Source organism: Salvia hispanica, chromosome 3 (assembly GCF_023119035.1).
Source record: "Salvia hispanica cultivar TCC Black 2014 chromosome 3, UniMelb_Shisp_WGS_1.0, whole genome shotgun sequence".
NCBI classification, from domain to species: domain Eukaryota; kingdom Viridiplantae; phylum Streptophyta; class Magnoliopsida; order Lamiales; family Lamiaceae; genus Salvia; species Salvia hispanica.
Window position 1 is genome coordinate 1,269,416 of NC_062967.1, and position 15,224 is coordinate 1,284,639.

General features: G+C 37.1%; 2 protein-coding genes and 1 pseudogene across 3 annotated transcripts; all 3 read right to left on the bottom strand.

The window, feature by feature from the left end:
• Positions 1–188: 188 nt before the first annotated feature.
• Positions 189–2,918, bottom strand: LOC125214645 (putative late blight resistance protein homolog R1A-3). The gene has a single exon (XM_048115757.1). The coding sequence runs from the start codon at positions 2,916–2,918 to the stop codon at positions 189–191; it is 2,730 nt and encodes a 909-aa protein (XP_047971714.1).
• Positions 2,919–4,495: 1,577 nt separating this feature from the next.
• Positions 4,496–8,132, bottom strand: LOC125212937 (putative late blight resistance protein homolog R1A-3). 2 transcript variants are annotated; one of them, XM_048113247.1, is made up of 2 exons: positions 4,974–8,132; positions 4,496–4,875 (listed from the first exon to the last, which is right to left on the bottom strand). In XM_048113247.1, the coding sequence occupies exons 1-2, from the start codon at positions 7,956–7,958 to the stop codon at positions 4,681–4,683; spliced, it is 3,180 nt and encodes a 1,059-aa protein (XP_047969204.1). In that variant the 5' UTR covers positions 7,959–8,132; the 3' UTR covers positions 4,496–4,680. The 2 variants fall into 2 exon arrangements, with proteins under 2 accessions (XP_047969204.1, XP_047969205.1); XM_048113248.1 differs by having other exon boundaries at positions 4,995–8,131.
• Positions 8,133–10,681: 2,549 nt separating this feature from the next.
• LOC125214655 lies at positions 10,682–13,318 on the bottom strand (annotated as a pseudogene).
• Positions 13,319–15,224: the final 1,906 nt, after the last annotated feature.

Here is a 15,224-nt window from a genome sequence, read left to right on the forward strand (position 1 = left end):
TATGGTACTTCCACACAATAATAAGAGCATATGAATATAACACACCATATTAATATTTAATTACAGAAGGATTGAACAAATTGAAACAAGTTCCAGAACACAAATAACAGAAGAAAACCACTCAAGTAAAGTCAATTATATAAAGCTTTAACACACAACACTTTTCCCTCCACAGGCCTATTTTGATTTCAATCATGAAGAAGGTACATCATAGTCTTCTCATCTTCAGTTGTTTCCCATGTGCCATCACTGAAACCGCAACCTTTCAGTTTAAGCACTTGAAGATTTGGCAATGAACCAACAACAATCATGTTGTCCAGAGTAAGTTTCAAATACCTCAATATTAACCTTTTGAGTTTATCAGGAAAAGCAAAATTGTAGCTCTTGGCCCGAGGTTCTGCAAGACTACCAGCATATACTTCCAAATTCTCAAGTCGATGCAGATGTACCAGATCATTCAGGCAACCTGCATCTCGACCATCAGAACAATCAAACTTCAGTTTTTTTAGGTTTGGGATTCTTTTCAGGATCCGCTCACTACAAGAAGCAATGTGAACATATGAAACTGTCTGCAGATTTTCAAGTGGACAAGTTGTTTCTTCAGGATCGTCAAAATAAATCCACCCCTGAAAGTAAACATGTCTTAATTGTTGCATGCACCACGGCACCAACATCCCACAAGCTAAAAATTCATCGAACTTGGATCTCCTTTCTTCACGGATGATTAAGGTTTGCAAATTTCGAAGTTTTGATAAGATTCTAGGAATTCTATGACTATATCTAACAGCAAGGTATCTCAGATGAAATAGCTCAAATAATTGAGATGGCAATGACTCCACATCAGCAGCTTCAGCATCCAACACCCTCATCAAGTTAACACCTTCGACAAAGTCCAGTTTTACTAAATTATACTTGGAGCATTTGATGGAATGGATAGTTGATCCACCATAGCTTGAAAATAAACTTTGATAAGAAGTACTTACCCGACGCTCATTTTTTACGCTATCCATAAAATTCTCCTTTTCAGTATCCTCATCCATCAAATTCAGAAAAAACTTACTTTCATGAGCTTTCCTTATGCACAGCTCCCGTATCAGATCATGGAGGCTGCAACTTTTGATTCTCCCATCAGATTTCCTCTTTGTGACAAAAACAAGGTTTCTCTTCACAAGTTCTTCTAAACACTCTTCGGCCACCTCTTCAAAGCACTTGTTGTCGATTGGAAATTTGACAAAACCCTCAGCTATCCATAATCTAATGAGTCTCGTGGTATATATCTCATGATCTTCAGGAAATGAACCCATGTACAAGAAACATGGCCTCAATAACTGAGGTAATTCCACATAGCTCAAAGATAGTATCTCTTCAATATGCTCTTGCTCTGCTGTTTTTGCAGACTTCACCATTTCCGCAATCTCCATCCACGAAGCTGGATTCTTAGGGACTGTAGCTAAAAGTCCTGCAATCACCACGATAGCGAGGGGTAGCCCTTTACAGCTTCTTGCGATATCCTTCCCAATATTTTCCGAATCGGAAGGACATTCCTGATTTGCAAACACCTTCTCCTTTAGTAAGTACCAACTCTGCTCTTCAGTCAGTAAACCCAACTCATAAGGCGTGATTGAAGGACCAGGATAAGAAGCCACATCATACAACCTTGTAGTTAGCATGATACGGCTTCCGTTAACATTATCAGGAAACACATTCCTAACAATATCCCATGCCTCACTTCTCCAGATGTCATCCATCACGGCTAAATATTTCCTGCCTATTAAAATTTTGTACACCTTTATGTCAGCGCTTTCTTCCTTTCCACTTTGGTCGTTGTATTCCTTAAGGGACTCCAGAAGGTCTGAAAGAATTCTCTGTGCACTGTAATCCTGTGATACTGTAATCCAAACACGAATGTCGAACATCTCCTTAGTTAGTTGATCGTCATAAACATTTCTGGCGAGAGTAGTTTTGCCAATGCCCCCCATACCACATACCGGTATGACCTGAAGCTTGGATGGATTTCCACAGAGCCGCTCCTTGATGTTCATCACGTGATCGTCAAAACCAACCATGGATTTTTTGTGGATGGTTGGAGCAGTTGATGAAGAACTGAGGGTCAAAGAATCTGAAGAACTTAGAGAAGAAGGATCAGCACAACGTCGCACTTCTTTGCTGCTGGAACTAACCTTTATATTCTTCACTTTTGCAGAAATCAAAGCAATCTCCTCCATAACTTTTTCCAGCTGGAGCTCATGTTTTGCACTTCGATTGCATTTAGATGCATCAGCATCGTCTTGAGGGAAGCCAGCTATATCATCAACAGGTGCAAGTGTAGAAGATGAAGTGGCTTCATTGCTATCATTCTTTATGGCCATCACTTCCTCCATGATTGAATCAATTTCATGTCTTGTCTTGAGCTTGGCCAACTCTACTGGTATATATCTCCACTTTTCTCTAAAACGATTAGGAGTTTTCTCCAACTCGTAAAACTCGTAGATATCTTTCAGTTCAATTGTTATCTTCGTGATTCGCCGTTTCAAACTTTTCGCTTTAGCATCATCTGGGAGTTTTTTCACATACGAGTCCACTCTGTCAAGCTTCAACCAAGTCTCCTTGACTTCTTCTGTCAGGTGGGGTCTGTGGTTTCCACTTGGATGGATTTCGGACTCCTCTTTACAAGGCAAAAAAACCTTTTCCAGCACAAGATATCCTAGAATATCTTCTGCTGCATTAGCCAGCTCCCTTATTTGCCCGTCCCAACTCTCGGATTTGTTCGGATATACTTCGAGAAAGTCTCGAATGGGAGCGACATACTCGTGCAGAGACGTAATTTGTTGTTTTTCTTCGACAGAGATGGAAAATTGATTACCATTTAGGAATCTGTGTATGGTGTTTTCAAGAGAGACAAGAGCAGCATAAGCCATCTCTGGCTATGCTGCTGAACAATTTTTTTTTTTTGTGTGTGTCAACCTTTTTTTTGGGAATATCAGATGAAGAAAGATGGTGCTCAGCTATGAAGAAGATGATCAAAAGCTAAGAAAGAAATACAGAAAAAAATTACATCTTTGTGTTAAAGTGGTATTCTTTCTACCAATCAAAACCAAAAAAAAAAAAAAAAGCTAGTGTAAAAACTGATTTGATTATTGAATATATCTAACAACATAATACACCATTAACAAAAAAGAAATCCAGCAAAGTGTGTGGCACAACACAACAAAGGTGAAAGAGCACAGTGGTTACCAACATACAATAGAATCGTTTCATAATCCATAATTCAAAATTAGCCATTAATAAATTTATAGCTTTATGGCACTAACACACTTTTCTTTCTATCTCTCTTACTTTACCAATTTTGCATTAAAACTCTTGTCATTTCAAAAGTTTATATTTTAAATGAACGAAACAATTATAACTTTTTAAAGTTGAATATAAATTATAAGTAACTTTTAAAAAAATTTCCTTTGTCTTGTAATAATTAAAATTGAAAATACTCCAATATTTTCTCTATCTCTTAAAAGTAAAAATTTTGGAGATAACATAAATTTTAATACAAAATACAAGAAGTATAGAAAAAAATGATTAAAGTAGTTAGAGGCTGCCTTCATAAAGAGAAAAACTCCTAAAAATTAAAAGTGTTTAATTTTGAATGACATGTCAAAATAAAAAATAGAGATTATTATTTGAGAACCGATGGGTGTAACACAATCAAATAGTATAATTTATATTTTAATTTCAAAAAAAATGAAAGTAACCAAAATTAATAAAAATTTATGATTTATATGATAATTTTTTCAAATGTTAATAACATTTCAGAGATCACATTAGCACTTACAATTAAGGAAGAATCGCGAAGGAAAATATATAGCTTAGCTTCCATTAATTGTAATTATCCTATATTCTCTGTAAATTGGATTAAGAGATCACTTAAAGAGTTCCTGTGAGTTCTAGAGTCAGATTAATGCTATACAGTTTTGAATTTCTGCTTTTTATGATCTAATTGATCAAATTCAACTGTTCAGATAATCAAGGCATACAGTTGAAGGAAGAGGTAATGCTCTATCATCATCATGTATTTCAAACATTTGAATGTGGTGTGTTAACCTCTAGCCTAGTTTGTGATTCGAATTCAATTGACGCCAGGTGTTCGAGAAAATGCCAGATAACGATCAAGGCTCCATGTACCCTGTAGGTGTTTGAGGAATTGCCGCTGAGTTGAAGGACGGAGAGGAGGAACATGAATGTTTGGGGATTGATTTGAGCTCATTCCTCCCCAGGTTAGATCTTCGTAATCTAAAACCATAAATGATTTCTGCGCCACAAATTTAATAGTAGTAACTTATCATAGAATGATATTGCACCATAAATACTATCTTGCCTGACTGTGGTTCTGTTTAGTGTTTGGTTTCATGTTAAATGAGATTAGTTTTATGATGTTTTGGAAAAGTAGCATTAGAAAGAACACTATGCTAACACTCTTCGAGGAAAGGATGAAGTATGGTACTTCTACACAATAATAAGAACATATTAATATAACACACCATTTTAACATTCGATTACAGAACGATTAAACAAATTGAAACAAGTTCCATAACACACATAATCTTAGAAAACCTCTTCAGTAAAGTCAATTTGATAAAGCTTTAACACACTTAACACTTTCCCATCCTCTTACCTATTTGAATTTAATCATGAGGAAGGTACATCATCGTTATCTTCATCATCGTCATCTTCATCATCTTCATCTTCATCTTCATCTTCATCTTCATCTTCATCTTCATCTTCATCTTCATCTTCATCTTCATCGTCATCTTCATCTTCATCTTCATCTCCATCTTCATCTTTATCTTCATCTTCATCTTCATCAGCAGCAGCATTATCACTCTGGGAAAAAAAGGAAAAAAAAGCAAGGTCTGCATGTCAATTTCAAGCACACACTTTAGAAAAAACTGCTCTGATAATGTTAAAACCAACCAAAATACCTCATAAGAATAATTGCTTACACGTTTGGACGGCGTAGCAAGGCAGACAACTTGAAGGGTGTTGTTCCCCAGAACTTTTTGTTTCTTTCTTATCCGTTCAACTGACTTCAATAAAGACTCCTTCACATCACCCTTAACCTCAATCAGTTGGAGACGTGAAATTTCTCCAATATCAGTTGGAATCTTATTGAGATCCCAACAAGAATGAAGTAGCAGGCGTATAAGCATGGGGAAATGGCCACTTTCAGTTTTCCAGTTCTTAAACCCTGAACGTTCAACTAGAAGAACTTCCAACACTGGAAATGTACCTTCAGTTGTTTCCCATGTGCCACCATTGCAAGTGCAATCTTTCAGTTTAAGAACTTTAAGATTTGGCAATGAACCAACAACAATCATGTCGTTCCAAGAATGTTTTAAATCCCTCAGAGTCAACTTTTTGAGCATCTCCGGAAAAGTAATATTGTAGCTCTTGGGCCAATGTCCAACCCAACGACCAGCATATACTTCCAAACACTCAAGTTGATGCAGATGTACCAGATCATTCAGGCGACCTGCATCTTTACCATGAGAACATTCAACCTTCAGTTTTTTAAGGTTTGGGATCTTTTTCAAGATCTGCTCGCTACAACATGTACTGTTCACAGACAAAACCGTGCGCAAATTTTCCAGTGAACAAGTTGTTTCTTTGGGATCAGCAAAGGAAATCACCCCCTGAAAGTAAACATGTCTCAGTTGTTGCATGCACCACGGCACCAACATCCCACCAGCTACTATAACTCCGAACTTGGATCTCTTTTCTGCACGAATGATTAAGGTTTGCAGATTTTGAAGGTTTGATAAGATTCTAGGGATACTATGACTATATCTAACAGCAAGGTATCTCAAATGAAATAGCTCAAATAATTGAGATGGCAAGTACTCCACATCAGCAGCTTCAGCATCCAACACCCTAACCAATCTAACTCCTTCGACAAAGTCCAGTTCTACTATATGATACTTGAAGCATTTAATGGAATGGATAGTTGATCCACCATAGCTTGAAAAGAAACTTAGTTTAGAAGTACTTACCCGACGCTGATTTTTTATGCTATCCATAAAATTCTCCTTTTCAATATGCTTATCCATCAAATTCAGAAAAAACTTACTTTCATGAGCTTTCCTTATGCACAGCTCCCGTATCAGATCATGGAGGCCGCAACTTTTAACTCTCCCATCAGATTTCCTTTTTGTTACAAAAACAAGGTTTCTCTTCACAAGTTCATCTAAAAACTCTTCGGCCACCTCTTCAAAGCACTTGGTGTCACTTGGAAATTTGACAAAGCCCTCAGCTATCCATAATCTAATGAGTCTCGTGGTATATATCTCATGATCTTCTGGAAACGAGCCCATGTACAAGAAACATGGCCTCAATAATTGAGGTAATTCCACGTAGCTCAAAGATAGTATCTCTTCAATATGCTCTTGCTCTGCTGTTTTTGCAGACTTCACCGTTTCTGCAATCTCCATCCACGAAGCTGGATTCTTAGTGACCGTAGATAAAAGTCCCGCAATCACCACGATTGCGAGGGGTAACCCTTTGCAGCTTCTTGCGATATCCTTCCCAGTGTTCTCCAAATCGAAAGGACAGTCTTGATTTGCAAACACCTTCTCCTTAAGTAAGTTCCAACTCTGATCTTCATCTAGTAAACCCAAGTCATAAGGCTTGATTTCACGATCAGGATAAGAAGCCACATCATACAACCTTGTAGTTAGCATGATACGACTTCCATTATCATTGTTAGGAAACACATTCCTTACAATATCCCACGCCTCACTTGTCCAGATATCATCCATCACGACTAAATATTTCACGCCTGATAAAATTTGGTACACTTTTTTGTCAGTGCTTACTTCCTTTCCACCTTTTTTATCGAATTCTTTCAGGGACTCCAGAAGGTTTGAAAGAATTCTCTGTGCACTGTAATCCTGTGATATAGTAACCCAAACACAAATGGTGAAATTCTCCCTTATTTGCTTATCGTCATAAACATTTCTGGCGAGAGTAGTTTTGCCGATGCCCCCCATACCACATACCGGTATGACTTGGAGCTTGGATGGATTTCCACAGAGCCGGTCCCTGATGTTCTTCACGTGATCTTCAAAACCAACCATGGAACTTTTGTGGATGGGTGGAGCCGAAGAGTCAGCACCATGTTGAACTTCTTTTCTGCTGGAACTAACCTTTATGTTCTTCACTTTTGCAGAAAACAAAGCAATCTCCTCCATAACTTTTTTCAGCTGGAGCTCATGTTTTGCACTTCGATGGCGCTTCGAGCCATCAACATCATCATGATGGAAACCAACTAAATCATCAACTGGTGCAAGTGTAGTTGCTGAAGTGGTTGCATTGCTATCATTCTTGATGGCCATCACCTCCTCCCTGATCAAATCAATTTCATCCCTTCTCTTCTTCAAGTGGTGTATAAACTGGAGTTTGGACTCGAATTTGGCAAGCTCTGCTGGTAAAAATCTCCACTTGTCTCGAAAACGAGTGTGAGTTTTCTCCCAGTTGTAAAGCTTTCGGATATCTCCCACTTCATTCGTTATGTCCCTGATTCGGTTTTTCAATCTGTTAGCTTTGGCTTTGTCTGAGGAATCTTTCGGAAACTCTTCCCTCACTTCGTCCAGCTTCAAACAAGTCTCGTTGATAGCATTTTCCAGCTCGAGTTCGTATTCTCCAGTTAACCAGGATTCAAACTCGTTATCGCAAGGCAAAAAAACTTTTTCCAGAACAAGATAGTCTAGAATATCTTCTGCTGCATTAGCCAGCTCCCTCATTTGCTCATCCCAACTCTTGGATTCGCCTGGAAATACTTTGAGAAAGTCTCGAATGGACTCGCACAGAGATGTGATTTGTTGCTCTTCTTCAACAGAGATGGAAAACAGATCAGAATTCAGGAATCGGTGTATGGTGTTTTCAAGGGAGACAAGAGCAGCATAAGCCATCTCTGGCTATGCTGATGAACAAATTTTCTTTCTTTTTTTTTCAACCTATTTGGTTAGTATCAGATGAAGAAAGATAGTGTTCAGCTATCAAGAACATAATCCAAAGCTAAGAATGAAAGCACATCTTTGTGTGAAAAGTGTTACACTTTCAAAGTAAAAGTGGTGTTCAACTATGGACCAATGTAAAATATAGCACTATATGAAAGTGTGAGTCATAACACAAGAAAGGTGAAAAGCATGGTGTCTTTTTACAGTCTGTAATTCCAAAATGGTCTCCAATAAATTTATTTTAAATCAGAATTATTATCATTTGGCACTGTCAGTAGTGAGTCACTAAAGTACTCCCTCCGTCCCAAGGAAGATGATCCCTTCCTTGGACGGCACGGGATTTTATGTAACTTTATTTTGTGTGTTGAGAGGAGAGAGTAAAGTAAGAGAGAGAGAATAAAGTAGAGACAAAAGTAATTCCATTTTAAGTAATGGGTCATCTTGGTTGGGACAAACTAAAAAGGAAAGTGGGTCATCTTCAATGGGACGGAGGGAGTATATTGTTTGGTAGCTATCGCATGGGCCCAATTAATTGGTGACAGCCCATACCTCTGCCAACTTTAGGCCTTTTAGATTGAAGATCACATAAATGGGGGCCATCTATAAGATGAAGCGAATAATGTGTAAATATGCCAATTAAATAACTATCCTATGGAATTATTGCCTTCAATTATTTGATATAGTGGCCGACTAAACTAAAGCAAGAATCACTGATAATTATAAAAGGATAATAGCCAATTTATTTACAAAAGTTTGGTGATGTTTCAATTTTTCAATTGTGTAGTTTAGATACAAAATTACATATTTGGTGATGCTCAAAATGATATTATTTGAACAAGTTAAGTACTCCATCCGTCCCTAGCTACTTTCATCATATTCTATTTTGAATCGTCCCAAGCTACATGCACGATTTCATTTTCTAACAAAAACTTTACCTTCTTTCCCTTTTTGATTTGCTATCATCTTTTACTATCTTTCCACTAAAAATTTAAATATCAATTTCTTAAATTTTATTATCAAAAGAAACGCCTCAAATAGCTTGAGATGGAGTTTTTTCCTTGTCTTTCCTTTTCTTTTTTTATTATAATTAAACAATACTCGTCATTTTAAGCATCACTAAAAATGTCGTTTTGTATCGTTTCCTATAACTAACGACAAATTTAATAACGATGCGCAACGATGCCAGCTCACCTGACTCGGCCACGTCAGCAAGTTAGTTACGATCAGTTAGAAACTGGAATAGCAGCATAATATATATTGCATAGCTTCCAATGTTTGTAGTTATCTTTTTATATTCTTTGTAAATGAGATTAAAAGAGGTCAGTAAGCAATTTCCTGTGAGTTCTTAAGCCAGATTAGTGCTATAGAGTTTTTGAATTTCTGTTGTTTATGATAAAATTTTCAACTATTCAGTTGAAGTTGAAGGAAGAGGTATTTCCGCTTGCATCAATCTAATCAATGTATACTACTATATCATTCAATGATCGTGATTTGGTAATTTTTATCTAGGCAAGTTAGTGATTCTTCTATTTTTTTTTTAATTCAAGCTTCAAATAAATGTAAATGTTAATTGTGTCGTAATTCTCTATCATGTATTACCAACAGTCCAACACTGAAGTGGTGGATTACTCGACATTGTTGTGATACGATTTTTTTATAATCTGCAGCCTTTGTGATACGAATTCGATTGATGCCTTCGAGAAAATGCCAGAAATAGGAGTCAGGGCTCCAAGTGCCCAGCAAATGTTCGAGGATTCACTCCTACCCAGGTTAGATCCCGTGAACCTAAGACCACAAATAATTTCTGTCACATATTTAATAACTGATCTCATAGAATGATATAACAACATATACTAGCATTGCTGACATGGTTCTATTTAGTGTTTGGTTTCATCTACAATGGGATTGATTTTATGTGGTGTTGGAAATGTTTTTAGTTGCTTGTTATATTGTATGAATGATTTTCCATCCTATTGATTGAAGTATGACCTGATGCAGTTCAAACCTTTCTTTGATATGATCAACTCTAGATTGTGTCTCTTTTATTATGCAATTCTGAACGCTAAACGCGAAATGTCAACATTCATTCATACAAATATCAGCATTAGCTAACACTCTTCTGGGCAAGGAGGTAGTATGTCACACAATAATGAGAACATTTTAAAATACTAACACAATATATTAACAAATAATTACAGAACTATTAAACGAACTGAAACAAGTTTCAGAACAAACATAACTTAAGAAAACCACTGCAGATAAAGATTTTCCATCCACTAACCTATTTGAAATTAAATCATGAGGAAGGTAAATCATAGTCGTCTCAGACAACTTGAAGCAGGTGTTGTTTCCCATATCTTCTTGTTCCTCTCTTATCAGTTCAACTGACTCCAATAAAGACTTCTTCACATTACCCTTAACCTCAATCAGTTGAAGAGTTGGAATTTCTCCAATATCAGTTGGAATCGCGTTGAGATCCCAACAAGAATGAAGTAGCAGGCGTTTGAGCATGGGGAAATGGCCACTTTCAGTTATCCAGTTCTTAAACCCTGACTGTTCAACCAGAAGAACTTCCAACACTGGAAATGTTCCTTCAGTTGTTTCCCATGTGCCACCACTCCAAGTGCAACCTTTCAGTTTAAGCACTTGAAGATTTGGCAATGAACCAACAACAATCATGTCGTTCCAAGAAGTTTCAAATCCCTCAAAGTCAACCTTTTGAGCATCTCCGGAAAAGTAAACTTGTAGCTCTTGGGCCGAGATTGCACCCAACCACCAGCATATACTTCCAAATTCTCAAGTCGATGCAGATGTACCAGATCATTCAGGCAACCTGCATCTCGACCATGGGAACAATCAACCTTCAGTTTTTTCAGGTTTGGGATCTTTTTCAGGATCTGCTCACTACAACAAGCACTCTCAACATACGAAACCGTGTGCAAATTTTCTAGTGGACAAGTTGTTTCTTCCGGATAATCAAAGAAAAGTTCCCCCTGAAAGTAAACATGTCTTAGTTGTTGCATGCACCATGGCACCAACATCCCACAAGCTACTCCAACTCCAAACTTGGGTCTCTTTTCTGCACGAATGATTAAGGTTTGCAGATTTCGAAGGTTTGATAAGATTCTAGGGATACTATGACTATATCTAACAGCAAGGTATCTCAAATGAAATAGCTCAAATAATTGAGATGGCAATGACTCCACATCAGCAGCTTCAGCATCCAACACCCTCACCAATCTAACACCTTCGACAAAGTCCAGTTTTACTAAATTATACTTGAAGCATTTGATGGAATGGATAGTTGATCCACCATAGCTTGAAAATAAACTTAGATAAGAAGTACTTACCCGACGCTCATTTTTTATGCTTTCCATAAATTTCTCCTTTTCAATATCCTCATCCATCAAATTCAGAAAAAACTTACTTTCCTGAGCTTTTCTTATGCACAGCTCCCTAATCAGATCATGGAGGCTGCAACTTTTGACTCTCCCATCAGATTTCCTTTTTGTTACAAAAACAAGGTTTCTCTTCACAAGTTCCTCCAAACACTCTTCAGCCACTTCTTCAAAGCTCTTGGTGTTGATCGGAAATTTGAGAAAGCCCTCAGCTATCCATAATCTAATGAGTTTCGAGGTATATATCTCTTGATCTTCAGGAAATGAACCCATGTACAAGAAACATGGCCTCAATAACTGAGGTAATTCCACATAGCTCAAAGATAGTATCTCTTCAATATGCTCTTGCTCTGCTGTTTTTGCAGACTTCACCATTTCTGCAATCTCCATCCACGAAGCTGGATTCTTAGTGACTGTAGCTAAAAGTCCTGCAATCACCACGATAGCGAGGGGCAACCCTTTGCAGCTTCTTGCGATATCCTTCCCAATATTCTCCAAATCGGAAGGACAATCTTGATTTGCAAACACCTTCTCCTTTAGTAAGTACCAACTCTGAACTTCATCAGTAAACCCAACTCATAAGGCTTGATTTCAGGATCAGGATAAGAAGCCACATCATACAACCTTGTAGTTAGCATGATACGGCTTCCGTTAACATTATCAGGAAACACATTCCTAACAATATCCCATGCCTCACTTCTCCAGATGTCATCCATCACGACTAAATATTTCCTGCCTATTAAAATTTGGTACACTTTTTTGTCAGCGCTTTCTTCCTTTCCACTTTGGTTGTTGTATTCCTTCAGGGACTCCAGAAGGTCTGAAAGAATTCTCTGTGCACTGTAATCCTGTGATACTGTAACCCAAACACGAATGGCGAAATTCTCCTTAATTAGCTTATCGTCATAAACATTTCTGGCGAGAGTAGTTTTTCCGATGCCCCCCATACCACATACCGGTATGACCTGGAGCTTGGATGGATTTCCACAGAGCCGGTCCTTGATGTTCATCACGTGATCTTCAAATCCAACCATGGAATTTTTGTGGATGGGTGGAGCAGTTGATGAAGAACTGAGGGTCAAAGAATCTGAAGCTTTTAGAGAAGAAGAATCAGCACCTCGTTGAACTTCTTTGCTGCTGGAACTAACCTTTGTGTTCTTCACTTTTGCAGAAATCAAAGCAATCTCGTCCATAACTTTTTCCAGCTGGAGCTCATGCATTGCACTTCGATGGCATTTAGACGCATCAGCATCATCTAGAGGGAAGCCAACAATGTCATCAACTGGTGCATCTCATCAACATCATCAGCAATCTACCGTTCTTGATGGCCATCACTTCCTCCATGATCGAATTGATATCATTTCTTGTCTTGTTCAAGTGGTGTATAAACTGGATTTTAGAGTTCAACGTGGCCAACTCTGCTGGTAACAATCTCCACTTTTCTCTAAAATGACGATGAGTTTTCTCCCATTCGTAAAACTCGTAGATATCTTTCAACTCAATTGCTATCTCCTTGATTCGTCCTTTCAAACTGTTAGCTTTAGCATCATCTGGGAATTCTTCCACGATCTTGGCCACTGTATCCAGCTTCGAACAAGTCTCTTTGACGACTTTTTTAAGGTCGAGTCTGTGGTTTCCACTTGGATGGGATTCCGACTCATCTTCACAAGGCAAAAAAACCTTTTCCAACACAAGATATTCTATAATATCTTCTGCTGCATCAGCCAGCTCCCTCATTTGCCCGTCCCAGCTCTTGGATTCGTCTGGAAATACTTCGAGAAAGTCCCGAATGGGAGTAACATACTGGAGCAGAGATGTGATTTGTTGCTCTTCTTCAACAGAGATGGAGAACAGATCAGAATTCAGGAATCGGTGTATGGTGTTTTCAAGAGAGACAAGAGCAGCATAAGCCATCTCTGGCTATGCTGATGAACAAACTTTTTCTTCTGTTTTTAGCCTATTTGTGAATATCAGATCAAGAAAGATAAAGATTAGCATGTGCTTGATCAAAAGCTAAGAAAGAAAGAACATCTTTGTATGAAAGTGGTATGCTTTCTATGCAAAAGGGGTGTTCAACTTTGGATGAAAAAATAAATCTTGCATAGTACAGCATCCACTATGCCTCTAATAATTTTAAAATGGTCACTAATAATAGCATATTCCAAATAGGGTGGCACTATATAATATAGTGACTAACCAAAGTAGATTGTTTCCTAGCACTGGTATGGGCCCATTAATTTGGTGACAGCCCATCTCTCTGCCAACTTTTGGCCTTTTAGATTGAAGATCACATGAATTTTTCCACGCCTACTTTACTCTCTCTTACTTTTTTCTCTCTTCATCTCTCTACCTTTTTCATTTTCCTTTATTCTTCCTTTACTTAACTCACTTAACACAATTTTTCTTGGTCTCCGTGCTGAAAAAAAACGCCTACATTACTTGGAATGGAGGGAGTAGGTATATTCCATAGGATGGCACTTTATATAATATTAGGTGACTCACCAAAGTAGATTGTTTCCTAGCACTGGTATGGGCCCATTAATTTGGTGACAGCCCATCTCTCTGCCAACTTTTTGGCCTTTTAGATTGAAAATCACATGAATGGGGCCCCATCTATATAAAGAAGGGAACAAGGCTATCTGGCCGACAAAAGATTTCTCTTTCATTCAATAATTATAAAAATTACCTCGTCACCCGCTGGGAGACTTTCGGCCTTAATCTGCAAGCCCGATCGAACAGGATTAGTCGGATTCGCTTCGGTATACATGTGGTTAAAACCAATATATATATATATATATATATAAAGTGTACTAGTATAACAACTAATTTTAAAGTTACAACGTACATCCAACCACGTGCTGCCACATGGCAATTCAAAAAATGCAATATTGTATACAGAAAAATGCAATACGCATTTGTAGAAGCTATAAATGAATTTTGACGGATTGCATTTTTGTTATATGCAGATTGCATTTTTTATCATTGAGTTTTGCATTTTTGATATTGACTGTTTAATTTGCATTTTATATATAGACGAATTGCATTTTTATATGTGAAAATGCAAAACTTAACAATAAAAAATGCAATTTATGTGAAAATGCAAAACTCAACACTATAAAATGCAATTTACATACAACTAAAATGCAATCTGCGAAAATGCATATACAACTAGATTGCATTTTTGTGTTTAAAATATTGCATGTTTTGTGCCACATGGCAAAGTACCAGATTGGATGTACGTTGTGACTTCTAAATAAGGGAGCACCCTGAGTCACTCCCCTATAGGGGAGTGTTATATTGCTAACTCAATGCTTAATTGCTAACTACAACTCAATAATAGCCATTAGATATTCAAATTAAAGGCCTAGATCATCAACCACGAAATGGTCAATACGATCAACAAAAACGTCAATAAGGCTATAGGATTAATTCTAATAAATATCAATAGGGGTATTAATGTCAAGTTAGTTATAACTAACTTTTAAAAGAAATCCCAAAACTTTAAATTCATATAACATATATCAAATTAAAGATAATTTTATAAGGATTCCAACGATATACTACATGCATATGTTCCGACGTCAAAATTTGAAAAAAAAATTTAATTTTTTTTTGAATTTTCGTATTTTTTACGTACAGATTTATGTCAATACACCTTACATAATATGTCAATATTATGCTTGTAAAATGTCAATATGAAATTGTGTTGACATTATTATGTCTTCGTGTTGATGTATTTCATACACTGTATTGACATTATATTTCTAAACCCTAAATTTGATACTTGATATTATCTTTTTAATATTAAAAAATGAAAAAC